The sequence below is a fragment of the Nycticebus coucang genome, chromosome 16 (genome assembly GCF_027406575.1).
Source record: "Nycticebus coucang isolate mNycCou1 chromosome 16, mNycCou1.pri, whole genome shotgun sequence".
In the NCBI taxonomy this organism is placed as follows: Eukaryota; Metazoa; Chordata; class Mammalia; order Primates; family Lorisidae; genus Nycticebus; species Nycticebus coucang.
Window position 1 is genome coordinate 40,463,341 of NC_069795.1, and position 17,927 is coordinate 40,481,267.

Below are 17,927 nucleotides of genomic sequence, written 5' to 3' on the forward strand. Positions count from 1 at the left end.
GAAAGATGGGAAATTGTAGCTAAATGTACCCTTATTTACAAAATATACATTATGAAATTTTACAAAATATTTACAAAATATTCTTTGCATGTTGGCCACCTCTTTGTAATTTCCCATTTTCTTTATGTGTGGTGACTTCAGGGGTGAGTTTGGAATGCCCTGTATTAGACTTTAAAAATTTCTGGGACACAAGACATCGCTAATATTTTATATATGCAGAATAGCATATCACTTAGTAATTATCTGTGTTATATACCTTAATAACTATTATTTTCAGTTATTAGGATTTAATGTTTTTTTAAACCAAGTTATTTTTGAAATTCTACACATGAATTCACCTGCACATATGCAAACTATAAAACAACGTGTGACCAAATCAGTGGTGGAAGAACCAAACATTAGTGTGAGTGAGGCTTATTCCCAGTTCATCACAAGCCTCTGGCACAATTTTGTCAGCAGCAGGCCCGAAGGGAGCAGCAATGTACGCCGCGCCTCTCCTTTTAGCTCATCTGCGTTATCCAGGAAAGGAAAGAAGTCATCAGAGCTGACAGAAACTTCACTTAGTCTGTGGATCCATTCCTTCTTCTCTACCTTAGTAATTCAGGGACCTCCTCAAACAGTGCCTTCCACTTCATCAAATCTTCCTCCTCACCAGTGGTTCCAGTCACATATTGGTCGATGGCATTGGAGATGTCTGCTCTCTTCACTCTTGGTTTAAACTTAATTGAAAGCACCTGTGGATGGTGCCTCAGCCACCAATCATTTGCCTTGTGTATCCGAGACTGCTGTCCTGCTCTGATGCCAGTAACCTGCCATTCCTGGCATAGCACACAGAATTTGACTGAGTGTACTTGCAATGTGTACTTGCAATGGTGGCCACAAGGAGGTCCCTGGCGGCAGACTGAGAGATGTTTATTCTTGCTAATAATGACTTAATGAAGACCAAAGAGTGTTGAAATTTCATTTTCATTTGATTTATAAGACTGGTCCATCCGAAGAACACAGTAGTCTCACTTTTCTTTTTAGAAAGTATTTTCAAGGTTTCTTCTTCATATCCTGGAGCAATAATACCATCAGATACTTCTCTGGATAGAATTTTTGCTGTTGGTACATCAGAAACATCACATAATGCAATAAAATTACCAAATGAAGACATCCAAAAGCCCCTCTTGCTCGTGCATATGCGGTTGATACAGCAGTGCGGGTCTGATAGAGATCATAGGCCATGCAGACTTTGGCTTCATCTTCACTGAGTGGAATTCCAACAGCAGCACCTTCTGGGCTGACATGTTTCAAAGAGGCAACGGCTGGAATTCCTAATACCTCTTTGAGCTCCTTTGCCAGCTGCCAAGCATTCAAAGCATCACGTAAGTTTATAAATCCAGAAGCTCTATTTAGAACTGTGATGGGAAGCTTGGGCTTCATCGTGTACAGCTAGGCAGAGTTTGATGAGGTTCATTCCATACTCAAGGGCACCTGAGATGTTCCTTACTGTAACTGGTTCCTGAACTAATCAGAAATTCCTTCCTAATATTGTGCTCTACCTATGAGCAAATGCCTTCAAGGCTGACTGGCGTTTAGTCTCCAAGGAGGCATCCTCACTCTCAGAGCTCTGCATCTCTGTGGACACTGACACACAGTCATCTGGGTCACACTCCACTGTCACTGGAGCATGGTTTTGGCTGCGGCTCTCAGTAAGGTTACGGCACTAATTTCAATTTGCTCAAGAGCCCCCTCATCAGTTATATGTGGAGAATCCACTGTCTTCACGAAGGAATACAGTTTACAAGCTAACAGCTCTTACTTGAAATCAAGTCTGGCCATGTCAGCATTATCTTCTGGGGTCTTACGAGTCAGGATACCTGCATGGACTGCAGGGTGCAAAGTTTTCACATGACCCATCCCCCGCCCCCCAACATTTCAGGAAATCCCATCAGGTCAGGAACATCTCTGATGGTAGCCCAGCTTCCCTGAGGGCCTTTGCAGTCCCTCCAGAAGCAATTAGATTGAAACCAAGAGAAGTTAGGGTTCTTGCAAATTCCACAAGGTGGGTTTTGTCAGAGACACCAAATAGGACGAGCTGGCCTGGAGCCATGGCTGCAACAGCAGGGTCCAGAGTGAGCTGCCAGCGGCTGGGGAATGCCACGTGAGGAATCCTTAATAACTATTTTAAAAAACAAACAATGCAGCAATATGCTGCTCATATAGAGGTAATTCATGATATGACCTACAAAGAACAGAGTTAGGAACCAGCATAAAAAGATCTCTAAACTATATAAAATAGGATTTAGAGATAAAATGCAAGTTTCTGTGGTCAAAACATACTTTTTTAATGCATTATTCTAGTATATTTAGCTCCTTAGCTATCTAAGATTTAAAGGATTAAATGCAAAAAAATAGACATGAGAAAATCTGGAAAATTAAAAATATAGAGTTATCTGGGAACATTTGGTTGACTATATCATTTAGGAAGCTTCACTGTACAAAGGGGAATACAAGGGGCAGTGCCTGTGGCTCAAAGGAATAGGGCTCTGGCCCCATATGCCGGAGGTGGTGGGTTCAAACCCAGCCCCGGCCAAAAACAGCAAAAACAAAACAAAAACAAAAACAAAGGGCAATAAGGGGTGAAAATAATGATGATACTCTGTCCTAATGGTAGGAGATCATCAGTTCAATACAGTCATTAAGAACTCAGAGAAGCAAGGATTACATATTAGAAGGAATTGTATTACTTGTATAATGATGCATTTTGTTTTTAAGTTCAAAAAACATTAGGTTCCATTTACTTCAAATACTTTATTTCTTGGTTATTTGACTGAGGTGAATCCAACTAACAGAAACATTTTTGAACCCCTACCGCATGCCAAATTTTTTTTATAAGGTGCAAGGACGATAGGAAATTTTAATAAATCTTAAAAGATATGAAATGAAAAAAAGCCTTAATAAAGCCTTTTTGTGAAATCATCTTAACAAAGTGCATTACTCAAATATACGAGTCAATTGAGATATGAAATGAAAATCTCATTCAATGGATTTGGAGGAAATGAAAAAGGCTGGGAAGCTACGGAGAGCCTGTTCTTCAAAGTGGTAAGGGTTATAGCAAGTCTTCAACAAGAATAGCAATCTTTTCAAAAGCAGTATAATGCCTCTGCCCAGAAGGACCTGAAACAAAGACATCAATATTATTACCATAATGTGCAGCTCGAGAATCATCTTTTAATCATAATCTGGCAGGAGGTACTTTCTCCTCTTTGAAAAAGGAACAATAAGATGTGTTTTTCAAAATAGGAGCTGCAATAGCAAGGAGAGAGAAGATGATCTAAAAAGCCAGAAAAATTATACATAACATCAACATATATATTCTTAAAGCTTTAAGGGTTTTTGAGCTTCATTTAGTCCAATTTATTTTACGGTTGAGAAAATGAGACCCACTAATGACTATTCAGGTTCAGATAAACATCTGAAACCCAGATCTTCTGACTACAAGTCTACCTTGACAGCATGCTTTTCAAAACTTAAAATACATCAAATAAATTAAATAAAAACATTTGTTCTTGCTTCAATGATACGATGTTAACATAATGATATGATGTTATGGTTTCATAGGTATTTGTGGAAAAAATTCAAATAACATGTACCATCAGTTTGGTGCAGTCAAGTTTAATAAAAAATCATTAGATTTTCTAATTTAGAATCATGTCTACAGACCAAGTGAGAATCCTAGCAAGACAAAGCAATGTAGTACAATAGGAAGAAATTGCCTCTAAGTGCTTCATTATATTTTCAACACACTAGAAATATTCCTGAGACCACAGAGCCCCAGACACCCACATTAAATTGAAGAGTTATCTGAATTCTGCATATATTTTATTGACAACCAAAGATAAAATAAAAGTATACCTGAAATATCCCTCCACTTTAAAAATACCAAAAAACATTTAAAAAAATTATTTGTATTGTAATATGATAAAGTAATTGCAGACAAATTCATTATACTTCAATAGGTTTTAAAACATAATAAAATTTATATGAGCATTTAACAGTAAAGTTATAATCTATATTTAAATATTAAAAGTAATATCATAAATATGATTAATTTAAATCCAGAAATGATCATGTTGTGCCTTGAAAATAATTGAATTCACATTTCAAATGCATGCTTATTTTTTACAGAGAAATAAGATTTTGGACTTCAATAAAAAAAAATTGGATCTGGAGGTTTTGCTTTTAGTCTAAAAACTGGATCTAGATTATGTCATATGTAATAACATATGTCATTAAATTGCCATAAACTTCAGCAACTTAAATCTCTATAAATCCGATTTCTTTGTTTCTTCTGCCAAGAAGAAATAATATTTCAGAACAATTTTTAAGCTCAAATAAAATCCATATATAAAAGTTTTGACAATTTTCTTGTTATAATACATTTAAATTCCTGTTCTTTTTTAGTATAAATTACTACCTTATTGTCATCTTGTCTATAAAGAGAAGAGTTGTAATTAACGTAGCTTTTAAAATCTTTTAGTAAAACAGCCTAGTTTGGCATATATATAGGGAAAAGAATCATAAATTATTGCATTACCATATTTCTGAAAAAACTACTGCCATATGTTTTCATTAAAAAATTCAGTAATTATAATTAGAGACACAAAAAGAACAAATAGTTTGATTGAAATATAGCAGAATATTTGAAGTAAATTTAACTTTAAAAGGATTTTATTTATGCTTTATTTATCAAATCTTGCATTTATCCAAGCACCACATATTTGGCAGTTAAACACCCAATGGCTGGGCTTTTTGTGTGGCTCTATGAACATTTAGACATGAATCAACTATAAGTCTTGTACATTGCTGGAAAACTGTTTGCAAGTATTCACTAAAACTAAACATATGTCTGCCTTATGACCCAGCAATTCTACTCTCATGTATATATCCAAGAGAATGAGAGCCCTGGTTCCCCAAAATGCAAGTGAAAAAAAATGTATTCATAGAAACCATATTCATACCCCCTTAAAACTAGAAATATGGTAAATGTTCATCAGAAGAATAAGCAATTGAAGCACCACAATGGAATACTACACTGTACTCAAAGAAGAAAAAAACTACTGATACATATAAAATTGTGGATGAATCTCACAGATACTATGTTGAACAAAAAGAAGCAGTGTGATTCCATTTATAGGAAGTTAAGAAAAAAACTCTTTGGTGATTGAAGTCAAAATTATTACCACAAATGGGATAGTGATGTATAAGAAAACCAAGGCATACAGTATCATTAGTACTGGTATTGGGCAGCAGACAGAAGGGGGAAGGGTCTTAAAGAGGTTGTTAATGAAGGATGGAAAAACTGAAGAAAACTCTATCAGAAACTGGAGAAAAGGTGATTCAATCTATGTAGTGGCAGAGCAATCAGCAAAACTCTGGCCTAAAATAACAGGGGCTGTAGAAAATAGCTTAGTAGGGGTGGAAAAGGATTTGCTGGGAAGGGGTGTCAAAATAAATGTTCTAAATTCTTAATAGAGATACAGTCACTTTGGTATTCCGTTACAGATAAATTATAACTCAATTTAACAAGTGTATTAGAGAATACATTTAAAAGGGTTTTAAAATTACTTTCTAATACATAGTACTAGTATGTACTATTGTTCAAAAGTTGTGAAAAATCAAATCAATTATAGTCTGTACCATATGTTACAGTTTTTAAATAGCACAAGGTCCATAACCCTCTAGTTTATAAAACTTACGCTGGGAATTTTCATTATTCTCAGTGCTGTGCCATCAACCCCCTTGAATTATATATCTTCTATAGCTTTTAATATTGGAATGCTGAGAGAAAGTTTGTGTCTGCAATAAACATACATGTGGCATGCTAATAAAAGCAATTATAACTTAGACAAAATTTCTTCTTGTTACGTTTGAGCTATTTATGTAGACATGCCACGTTTCTACATAGAATAAAAGTGTCTGATGCAGTTGAAGATATTTTAAAAAGCCTTCAAATGTCAGGGTATAGTGACTACCAGATAATCTAGTTTAGGCATGGAAGTTAAGACAATTGGAAAATGTCACAAGAGACTTCAAAATACATATTTTGATACAAATTTGTATAAGCACTATTTTTTGTGTAGAAAGATGGTACAATTGCCCTACTGTAAGACCATTCGTAAACTTGAATGGTTTCTCGTTTTTCTGTGATCATTCTATGACCAAAAATTATACATCTCAGATAAGGCTAATAGCAGTGGTTTCCCTAAATATATATTTCTAAACAGAGGCACTTTAGCATTCCTGAATAGAATTTCCACCTGTCATAGGCAGGATTGTTTCCCTCACTGCAAATTCATATGTTGGTGTCCTAACAACCAGTACTCAGAATTTGTATTTGTAAGAAGGGTTTTTTAACGTGTAATTAAGATTTAAAAAAAAAAAGGCCATAAATGCGGCCCTAATCCCATATGACTGCTGTCTTTTTAAGGAAGGAAAATTAGGACTTGGACATGATGTGGACAGAGGGAAGACAGGGGGAGACGATGGCCACCTAGAAACCAAGCAGAGAGGCCTCGGAAGAAACCAAGCCCACAAACACCTGGACTTCAGACTGCCAGCCATCTGAACTGTGAAAAAATAAGGATCTGTTGTTTAAGCTCCTCATTCTTTGGTACTTTATTATGGCAAATATAAAACGCTAATACAACACCTCATTACTCAAAGAATACATTTGGAAGCAAATTACCATCTCCTATTTTTTTTATGTAAATCTATCTTAAGATGACAGGTACCAGAATACAGCTGTGGGGAAGGGTCTGTAAAAAAGAGGGATCCAGTCCAGGTGTTAGAAAGGGTTTATTAAAAGAGAGGAGAAGAAAGTCCGGAGTGGAGTCTGACTGTTTCCAGGGGCTTTTATTAGTATACTTGGGATGCAAGTAAGAGGTGTCATCTTTTTTCTGCAGAGTGAATGAAGCTGTGTCAGGGACTGATCTTAGAATTACTGCTTTCTACGTGAGTCTTAATCTTACACCAGGGCCTTATCAGGCCGGGCTCAGCCAGGACCAGGGTAGGAGATTGTTCTGATGTTTCCCAGGAACACTAGCCTTGACGCATTCAGGGAGTGTGGGGAAGAGGTTGCTGTTTGGTCTCTGATATGCCATCTGGTCTCTACTTTCTATTACTAGCTCTCCTTTCAGGATAGATATACTCTTGCAGGATTGTAAGGATTTACAGGGGTTGCTGTGGTCATACAACTTGGTTTCTGGCCTTCTCCCTCGTACTAGCTGTCTCCCAAAACGGCTGTGCTCTTGTCAGGATTGTGATGACTCCTTCCCCACAATTATACATTGTGTAACTTGCTATGATTCATCTCAAAGTGATTGGAATGTGAGATAGCACGTGACTTTCAACAGTGCAATTTCAGGAGCAAGGTCCCTGAGATGTCCTCTTCCTCTTGGCATACTCATAATTTCACTCACTTATCAAGCATTTCATTTACTTTCATGAGCCTTCTGAGGCTTTGTGGTTTTCACAGGGTTGTTTTTGTTTTCTTTTGTCAGAAGCTTAGTAAATACTCTCAAGTCTATGTTCCACTCTAATAATCACAAAATGACAACCCAGAGTATTGGTAGAATTTAGAAACTGTGGCTCAGCGCCCGTAGCTCAGCGGCTAGAGCGCCAGCCACATACATTGGAGCTGGGGCTTTCAAACCCTGCCAGGGCCTGCCAAACAACAATGACAACTACAACCAAAAAATAGCCAGGCATTGTGGCGGGTGCCTATAGTCCCAGCTACTTGGGAGGCTGAGGCAAGAGAATCGCTTGAGGTTGCTGTGAGCTGTGACACTACGGCACCAGTCTTACTAGGGCAACATAGTAAGACTCTGTCACAAAAAAAAAAAGGGATTTAGGAACTGAGTGAGATAAGACAGTGGAAAATGAGAAACACTGGACCTAGAAGTCAAATTAACTTAGTAGTCTTACCTGAGGCTACCCAGTTACCTGAAGTTTGACAATCTTCTCTCTGAAGACAGTAATTCTTCATCTATACCAGGGATTCATAAACCTGAACTCAATTAGAAGAAACCTAGAGAGCTTTTTAAACAAACAAATGGTTGGGATCTACTTTTATACTTGCTTTTCAAACTTACCTGGGCATTAGAATTACCTGTCAATCTTAAAAAATAATTCTGTCTAGACCCCATTATCTGGAGATTCTGATTTAATTGGTTTAATTGGTCTAAAATGTGGCTGTGGTATTGAGAGGTTTAAAAGATCCCCCTCTTCAAGAATGATATCCACTGCTCTGGTAGTATATGATTTAATTGGTTTAGGGATGAAACTGGCATTGGTATTTTTTTAATTCCCCAAGTGATTGTAATGCACATTAATTCATCGCTATGCCCATGCATAACTGTGTGTTATAAACCTAAAATATGCTCTTCTCAGCTCCAGCCCTTTGCAATTTTTTTAACTTTTTGTGAAATACTTGCTACCTCTAAGACCTTTCAAATTATACTTTTAAAATATGTAATTTAAACAAGTTCACTTACTTGAAAGCACATGAACTCATTAGTAAGTGTGAACTTTCAGTTCTGTGAGTCAAACACCTTTCAAGTGGCTTTGAGAGTGTCTGAATATACCTATACCAAAGGCAGCAGGAGGGGAGAGGCTGTGAAGGAAATTGGTCGCCATCCCAGCCCCAGCTGTATGACGAGTGCAATTATTTCGGGAAGGAGTACATGCACAAAGATGAAGGCGCAAAACATCATTGCTTCTATGAGAGTAATTTAGTTTCCAAAGGGAAAGATTTGAACTAGCATCTCCCATTAGTCTAACAACAATTACATAGTTTTTCCCTTTAATCCGTTCCTTTCAGGCTTTTTTTATATTTGAAGTTTTCTAAAGGGTATTTGAGTGATCTAACATTAAGCACCCACACGCAGTATTTACCACTATTATTAGCACAGTGGATAATCTTTACAACTTAGTGAAGCTATTACTGATTTTCTTTAAAAGAGCTTCCAAATCATGTGCCATTTCTTCTGATTTATATCACAGACAGAATTATTTTTAAGTGAACTTTAGCTTTTTCTCCTACCTTAAGACTAAAAATGACTACAAGTAGTGATATGATAGAAGTGCATCCTGAACTTTGAAGTTTTATATTTCAGTTTACATAAACTCAGAAAGATTTGAAAATATAATGTGACAAGGTAATATATAATAGTCAGATAGTCCTACTTTTGTGTGTCCTAAATAGCTACATAATTGTTCTAAGGTAGAGGGAGGAGGGGGATGGTTTACAACCATAGTGAGAAAATTTGTTAGAGTTCAGATGAATGGAAATTATGTAAAAGTCCATATATAACCTCTATAAATGAGAATTCAATTTTAGTCTCATAAATGAGGAAATATTGATTTTTTAATTTATCCATGTATTAGATATCAGCCCCTTTGAGCGAAACTGCAAAAGACTGGAATCCCTTCATATTTTTTCCAACCATGCAGACTTGACCATTAAAACAATACCAACTCATCCATAAAGGAAGAGGTCAGTTCTGAGCTCTATTACTATCTTTTAATTTGGAAATGTCACAACTTCGCTAATGGCTTCTTCTTTCACATGTATTAATACTAGCTGCTTTATATTATTATATCCTCAATGGGAGGATATTTCACTACAATCATCTCTTAGAAAGAATTCTAAAATCTTCTTGGGCTACTATAATAAGCATCTGAAGGAAAAGATCAGAAGAAATTAAAACAGCTTGCTCTCACCTTCTTCAAATCATCAAGTCCCTGGCATGTCTACACATATTGAATGAAAAAAAGTTACTAGGAAATATTTTCTTTTATGATTAAAACATAAGTAAATTAGGGAGATGAAGAAAAACAAGAAAAATTTTAAATAAAGTACCATGTCATCTTTATACATTCTCACTCACTCTATGGTTAATATATTTAAATGCCTTTTTAAAAATGTTAATTAAGAATATTTTAAGGTGCATGAATATTTTACTAAATGGAGTACATTATCCAGTTCTGCATACCAAATTTCAAATATATAGATTAATAGAAACATTAAAAATAGTTTTATTAATCTTGGGAATCATATAATATTATAGGCGCTCAAGGTGCAAGAGAACGAATCCAATTTTATATGTTATAAATCTTAGAAATGAATATGGGACTCAGTAAAAATCCCTTCAGTATGTAGTGGATGGGCCAAGGTCACTTGCTTAAGATCATACAGCAACATCAGTATGAACCACATCTGGGTATTTAACATTTGGAAGTTAGTTACTCCATGACTTAACCTTTTAGAGTGTGGCAGAAATTCTGCAGACCATTTTCAAGAATATGATTAATTTATGATCATTTTTATATATGTAATACTTGCTTTTTTTCAGTAACCATCACAGCCTAATTAATTCCCTACAGCACCCTCTTCACACTCCAAGTCTGTGTGTGATTCCTTATGCCTTCCTGTCCCACCTACAGAACCCCACTGCTGTAGTAATTTTTAAAATATTTATTATGTCATTACTGTAGGGGGAGGCAATTTGGGAGAAAGCAGGTTTGTCCAAAATTAAGTAAAATCACTTTATCACCAAAATGTTTCTCATCTCCATGCATATGTTTCTATTCCCTTTAAATTGCATTCTTCCCCGACCAGTTATTCATTATTTTTTGAGTATGTGTTATTCATATTAATAATCTCTCTGCCTAAAATGACTTTCTCAATATCTTTGTCTAGGAAATTTATTCTTCAAGACATAGTTTAAATATCTCTAATCTCCCTCGTTTCATTCTCAAAGGGCATAAAATTTCCATTCTCATTCTGCATTCTCACAACACTTTTTACACATCTCTAATAACCCTTATCCAATGGTATCATAGCACATTATGTCTTAATTTTAAGTAATGAGGGAATTATTTTTCAGTCTATGATCACCGTGCCCTAACTTCACCTAACCCCATACCACAAAGAGTGTTATCCTCCAAGTCCTTCTTATTATCATGACTTAGTTTAGTGCCTGTTACATATGAGCTATTTGCTCAATGTCAAGGTAAGTTTGTAATTTTATTTTGACACTAATAAAGCCACAATGAATTGGTGGAATTTCCACATTTTTATTAAACTAATTTTCATTAAATGTTATAAAGATTTTAGTGGTTATTTTATCAAATTTTCATATTTGACATAAAGGGGACAAGAAAAGTACAGTTAATTCAACAAATATTTTTTTTTTTTGAGCCAGATTCTTACTTTGTCACCTTCTGTGGACTGCTGTGGTATCACAGCTCACAGCAACCTCAAACTCTTGGGCATAAGCAATTCTCCTGCCTCGGCCTCTCAAGTATCTGGGACCAAAGGTGCCCGCCACAATTCCTGCCTATTTTTTTTTCGGAAATGAGGTCTTGCTCTGGCTCAGGCTGGTCTTAAACCTGTGAGCTCAGGCAATCCACTTGCCTTAGCCTCCCAGAGTGCTATAAATTCAACAAATGTTTATGGCATTTAAACTATATGTCAATTCCTAGTCTATGTGCTAGAGATAAATGATTTGGTTTAAAAGTATTCAAATTAATTGTATTTGTGTAACTCATATCTTGGAAGGAAACTGACCATAAGCAAACAAACTAGTTAATAGTCAGTGTATTATGTGATGTGATAATGTTAGCAGACCCTATAGGGGACAGGACTGAGAACAGATGCAGGGGCTTAAAACTCGGGTGCCAGATGTTAAAGTAAGCAACTCTCACGTAGAAGCTAACTAGGGGGAGCCGATAACCATTTCAGCCAGATTGTCAGTTAACTCTTCCACCTTTTATGAAATTTGGCAAATTGCAATATCACTTACATTGTGGTTTTAAAACTTCTCTGCCTTTGAAATCATCATGACAATTCCAAAACAATATAAAGTATAAAAATAAGAGGGAATTCTAGGAATTACTACCCAAATTCTCAGCAAAAGCCAGTCCCTTAACCTTTAATATTCCTCTCCTCAATTAATAAGACTTCAAAAGACTAAAAAACACTTCCTTTCCATCTGTTCTTTTTGAGACTGCTCACTCTCTCTCGGGAGTGTACTTTGGCTCTCAAAAGAAAAAAAATAAAGTTGTTTCTTGCTTGACTTATACAATACATCCTGAAATTCTTTTCTTCTAACGATCACCAAGAACCTGGAAAATCCTCCACTCAGAAGCTGATAACAATAAAGGTAATGAATAAAATAAGCTGTATAATTAACTCAAGTTCTCACAGCTTGCAGAGCTGAACTTGAGCTGTGATCTTCTATGACTTAGTACTGGTTTCATGTGTTTCAGTCCAGTGTTATGTTAAGTAACAATTACATTCTCTCTCCACATTGAGTACAGTTTTCTCAGAACTAAACTGAAGTTATTATTCCAGGTATCAATTGAGAACAGGCTGTATAGGTAAAAGTAAATTTTAAGCTCCTATAGCAAAGATACTTAAAAACTAAGGTGGCTTAATTAAGGCAGAAGTTTATTTACCTCCCACAAATGGTCCCAAGTTAAGAATCTGTCTATTGGAAAGCTCTGCCTATATTCTATCATTTAGAAACTCAAGTTCCTTTATCTTATTTTGCCAAGCATTATGTCTTACATGACTCCTGAAGGCTCTTTCATTCTGGCCAGCAGAAAGTGGAAAAAGAGGGGGACGTGCACATGTCCAATATTTTACGGGGAAGAACTGAAAGTGGCCATATTACTTTTTGTTCACACCCAACTGGCTAAACCCAATAAAGCACACTTGGATCCAAAGGGGGCTGGAAAACAGTTTCTAGCTGGATGGCCACCTATGCAGCTGAAACTGGCTGGGGGCAGGGAAGTTTTTACAAGTTTTACCAAGAAAGAAGGCCATCAGTTCCTGCCTCGCTGGGACTATTATTTTCTTTTTCTTGATCTTAAAAAGGAAGCCAGAAGCATCGGTAAATAATGAGGTCAGACCTGTTATTCCAAGGACAAAGTTATCCAAAGCAGTGGGGCGTTTGATGTTAAGAATCTGGTGACATTATTTTATTGAACAGTGGCCTAGTTTCTACTGCCTGAGAAACTCAGTACTAAGTTTTAAGAATATCTTTGCTTAATTCCCCCCTTAAAAAATAAACATTACAGGAAAAAAACAAAAAAGAGTGGAAAGAAAACATATACATCTCACATGGCATCTGTTTGTGCAGCCAAATTGATTTAGGTGGGTAATAGAAGCCACTTTAATGAACCATAACTGTAATTTAAACTGGCTGTGCTGTGCTGCATTCTAACTCACTTTATAGACCCAGAATATTATTTGCCATAACTGAGGTTACATATTATCTTGCTAAGAAATCAGTAGGGGGAGGAAACTGCCTAAAGCTGGTAATTTCGTACTCACATAGTATTCAAACAAAATTGCTGAATCACAGAGACAAAGATGGTAATTGTCTGAAGGCCTGGGGTCAATTGTTTCAACTTTTCGCTGTTTGTCAAAAGGCAGTGCAGGTAGCAATTTGAGCAGACATTTAGTCTTGTTTTAAAAACCTTCCTCATCAGTTCTTCATCTTTGAGTTACATGTAAGAAGACATTCCCTGCAGAAATATTTCTTCAACTAGACAAGGAAGTTGATGACTTCATATTTCTTTACTACTCATTTTCTCCTCCCTTGAATCCACTCTTGGGTGAAGGGAAGGAATTAATCAAGTCCTGTTTCCTCTAATAGACGAAAGATCATTAAAAGCAAACAGATTAGAAGAGGACAGCGGAAACTGGAAGGCAAGGAGATAAGGAGTTACCTTAGGAAGGACAAAAAGCTGTCTCGCCTTAGCAAAATAATGCAAAGTAGGGAATGCTCAGGGTTAAGAAAAATATGTTAAGCCTACAAGGAAAACTTATAGATGATAAACAATTTTGATATTTTAAGGTAGTAGTTGATGGATGAAGTACCCAGAATTAAGAGAAGGATGATAAAAAGCCAATAAACAGTACCTATATTTAGATACTGGAGCCAGGAAAAACTGGAAAAGAACTAACCATACAAGAAAGGGATAAGTTAAATGTTATGATAACAGTAAATGTTAAAGTCAAGGAGACTTACCATTATGTATTTACTGAGCATTTATATGGGGCCATCAACATTTTATCAAGCAGAAGACCATAGAGTCTTTGCATCCCATCTTGAAGGGGTAGTTTTACATTGTGTACTGAAATAAAATCCTAAGGGTTTTTCTCCCACCTGCTAACTGAATGTACTCCTTCTTGGCCAAGGATCTACCTCTAACATTGAGTTTCTAAGTCTAGGGAAAGGAGGTCAGACAAGCCTTATCAGTCTCCTCCCCTTTCTTAGAGACACCTGTCATAACTCATTAACAGGACTAAGGCTTTGCGAGACAAATCTACAAGTTCTCAATATACATAATAAAACACTTCAGTCTGGGTATACAACTGGTAGCTTCTCTCTAACTGGTAGACCCTTATCTTAGCTCGAGCATTCCTTTCCCTAGACTCCTGGTCTTTTAGACAAACCCTATCTCTTTCAGCCAACTATCAACCAAAAAATCTTTAATTCCCCCTGTAACATGTAAGCCTTCTCCTTTGAGATGGCTTTTTTTCAGGCCAAACCAATGAATCTTTTCCATGTATTCCTATAATTCCTATCTCCCTGGAATATATAAAACCAAACTGTAACCCAACTACAGTGAGTCCACTTGCCCAAGCCACTCCTTCTTGGCCACTGAGTTAGAAACTCAGTGTTGAGTGTGGCTCCAGGCCATGGTCCTCAAATTTGGCTCAGCATAAATCTCTTCAAATTACTTTACAGAGTATGGCTTCTTTTCCATTGATAATATCAACGCATACATTTTTTGATAGTGCAGTAAAACTACGGAATACGGTATTTTACTGATACACATCTGTTGATTGTCTTGAAGCACACAGCTTTGCTTGCAAAGATTAATAATATCACAATGAGAGGCAGAGCCAGTAAGAATGTCTAAGATACGCTAGGCTAATGATATAGCTGAAAAGAATGGGAAAGATAGATCGTTTATCTTGAACAGTAGCTACATACAATTAACCAGGTAAGTTTGTCTCATGCAGTTAAGCTACAAGAATGTGAACTAAAACTAAAAATCCTAAAGCCTCAGCTAAGTGACTGGATTCCTCTTGGCCAAGAGGGACCCGAGAAACACCTTTAAAACTGAGTTCCTGGCCATGATGGGATGGGAGAGATAAAGCACAATTACATGCGTATGATTTTCCTTCATAAATATTCATTACTGCTTCTTAGAGCTTGCTAAATATGTATATTTGACCACCTTGCTCAGTATAAAATACTGTTGCCGTTTATCTATTCTTTGAAGCATGTATTCCCGCTAGGCTCTGCTTCCCAACCTGTTGGAATGGCCTCTCAAGAGATTGCTACCTTTTATTAGAAAGAACATTCTTCTTTCCCCAAAGTATAAACCTTGTGAATAATTTTTTTTTTTTTGCACTGTAGCTTCCTGCTGCTTTCCTCCTACACGAGTTCTGGGAATCTTTGTCACCCTGCCAGCACATCTCAGCCTGAGTTTGAGAAAGCTGCAGAGAAGGTTAAGCACTGCAAGACCAAGCCAGCAGACTATGAGATGCTGTTCATCTACGGCCACTACAAACATGCGAGTGTGGGAGATGTGACTACAGAATGGCCTGGGATGTTGGACTTCACAAGCAAGGCCAAGTGGGATGCCTGGAATGAGCTAGAAGGGACTACCAAGGCAGGTGCCAGGAAAGCTGACATCAACAAAGTCAAAGAGCTAAAGAAAAAATATGGAATATGAGAGACTGGATTTGGTTGCCAGCCATGCATTTAACTTAAACTGATACGAGGCCTTGTTTTTTCTAACACTGCGGAGGATGTGAAATAACCAGTCAACCCTGTTCCTCAAGGCTGTTCAGGATATAGCTCCAACAGATTACGGGCTAAAATCATTACTGACCATCCCCAAGTCGTTTTTATATGAGTTGAATTAAAAATGTATTTGTTACTTTTTAAAAAAAGTTTATTTGTTGTTGTCGTTAGCAGTATATATATCTATCCACTTCTAAGCTCATTTATGTTATTCCCTGGGTTGGGGGTATGCGGGGTGTTTTGTTTTGCTTTTTGTTTGTTTGTGTATGTGTGTGTGTGTTTTTTCCTTGACAGCTGGCCAATAGATGGTGGGGGTCTTTGTCCATTTATGCTGCTATAATGGAATATCTGAGACTGGGTGTTTTATAAAGAACATAAATTCATTGCCTCACAGTTCTGGCAGCTGGGAAGTCCAAGATCCACGGGGAGCATCTGACGAATGCCTTCTTCCTGTGTCCACACACGGCAAAAAGAGAAAGAGAGCAAACACATTTCTGCACGCCCATTGTGTATACAGGCTCGTAGAAATGGGCGTGCAGAACTGTGTTTGTTCTCTTTCTCCTTTTGCCGTGTGTGGACACAGGAAGAAGGCATTCATCGGATGCTCACCCTGGATAGAGTCTTCCACCACATCCTACCAAATCAACAGTAAGGTGTTTTCGCTGGATAGCAAAGGAAGTATGGCATTTCGGAGTTTCTGCCTTTTTGTTTACTGGTTTTCTTTTTAAATATAGGAGACTTTTCTTAATATTATAACTTTTATTTTTTTATTTTTTGGGTTGAGAGAAAGTCTATTTTGTTCAATTACAAGAAAGCTCATAACATTACCAGATAGTAGAGTGACAAGATTTTATAATAATCTTCTGAAATTTAATCCTATAAAGACGGCTTAGTCGTATTTTTACCTTACATTCCTAATTTTTTACTGTACTTTAATTTTTAACACATTATAAGTCATATAAATAATTAAAGCAAACATTTCCTCAGCAAAGTGGATTAGTCCAAAATGTTTTTCATTGTTTTCAATTTTCAAGAGGACACAGGAATATTATCTAAAATGCCAATAAATGGAGATGCATTTCCTTGACAAAGACCTTCACAACAGTAAGAGAGAAAACAGCAAACCAAACATTTTACATAACTTCTTAAGACACAGCATTTCTGCATTAAAATGTTCATTTTATAATAACCTGGTTGATTCCTTTTTGTTTTATTCTGGAGTTTTGTTAGTTCATTTTCCTCTACTCATTATTATATCCTTAATTTACAGTCTGGAGTCTAATCTGTTTAGTTCAGGAAGAAAACATGCTTCGCTGCTTAGACAGACAGATGGACAAGACTCTAAGATCATTGTCACTTCTTTCTTCTGCTCACTCCTCCCGTCCAATTCATCCTGCTGCCTCCGAGTGAAAAATATATTCCAAATCTGACTTTTGCTGCAGGACAGCAAAATCATATTGAATAGATGACTTCCACTGATTAAATATCATAAGTGAATATCAGTTAACTATTCTCCAAGTATCTCATTCCACCTCTATAGAAATGACATAAGATGGGGAATTTACAAAAGATACTTTCTTTGGTAAAACAGAGTGGTAGGGCATGAAGATTTTTCTAAAAATATACTGCAAGTAAAACCTAGCTTCAGGAGTTTTCCCTGTCTTCCTTCTATAGATAACTTCATATCATGAATATTACAAAGTTACAATGAGGTACCCAGGCCCCCCATTCTTATATAAATCCACTTGCATGCTTAATTTAATTATGGTAAGTGTTGCTTTCCTGAACTAAATCCAAAACTAATATAACAACTTTTCTAAACAAATTAAAGAAATATAAGAGGGAACAAGAGAGTGATCTACTCTTATGCTTAAAAGCTAATGGAGATTGGGCGGCACCTGTAGCTCAGTGGATAGGGCATCAGCCCCATATACCCAGGATGGCAGGTTCAAACCTGGCCCCAGCCAAACTACAACAAAAAAATAGCCGAGCATTGTGGCAGGCACCTGTAGCTCAGTGGGTAGGGTGTCAGCCCCATATACCCGGGGT

At 36.7% G+C, this 17,927-nt stretch overlaps 1 protein-coding gene and 1 pseudogene across 1 annotated transcript; one reads left to right on the forward strand and one right to left on the reverse strand.

Moving 5' to 3' along the window:
- Positions 1–376: 376 nt before the first annotated feature.
- LOC128568134 (bifunctional purine biosynthesis protein ATIC-like) lies at positions 377–2,095 on the reverse strand (annotated as a pseudogene).
- An 8,957-nt stretch (positions 2,096–11,052) lies between these two features.
- Positions 11,053–15,807, forward strand: LOC128567401 (acyl-CoA-binding protein-like). Its single transcript, XM_053564607.1, has 2 exons — positions 11,053–11,060; positions 15,489–15,807. Exons 1-2 carry the CDS (start codon positions 11,053–11,055, stop codon positions 15,805–15,807), a joined length of 327 nt encoding a protein of 108 aa, XP_053420582.1.
- The last annotated feature ends 2,120 nt before the right edge of the window (positions 15,808–17,927 follow it).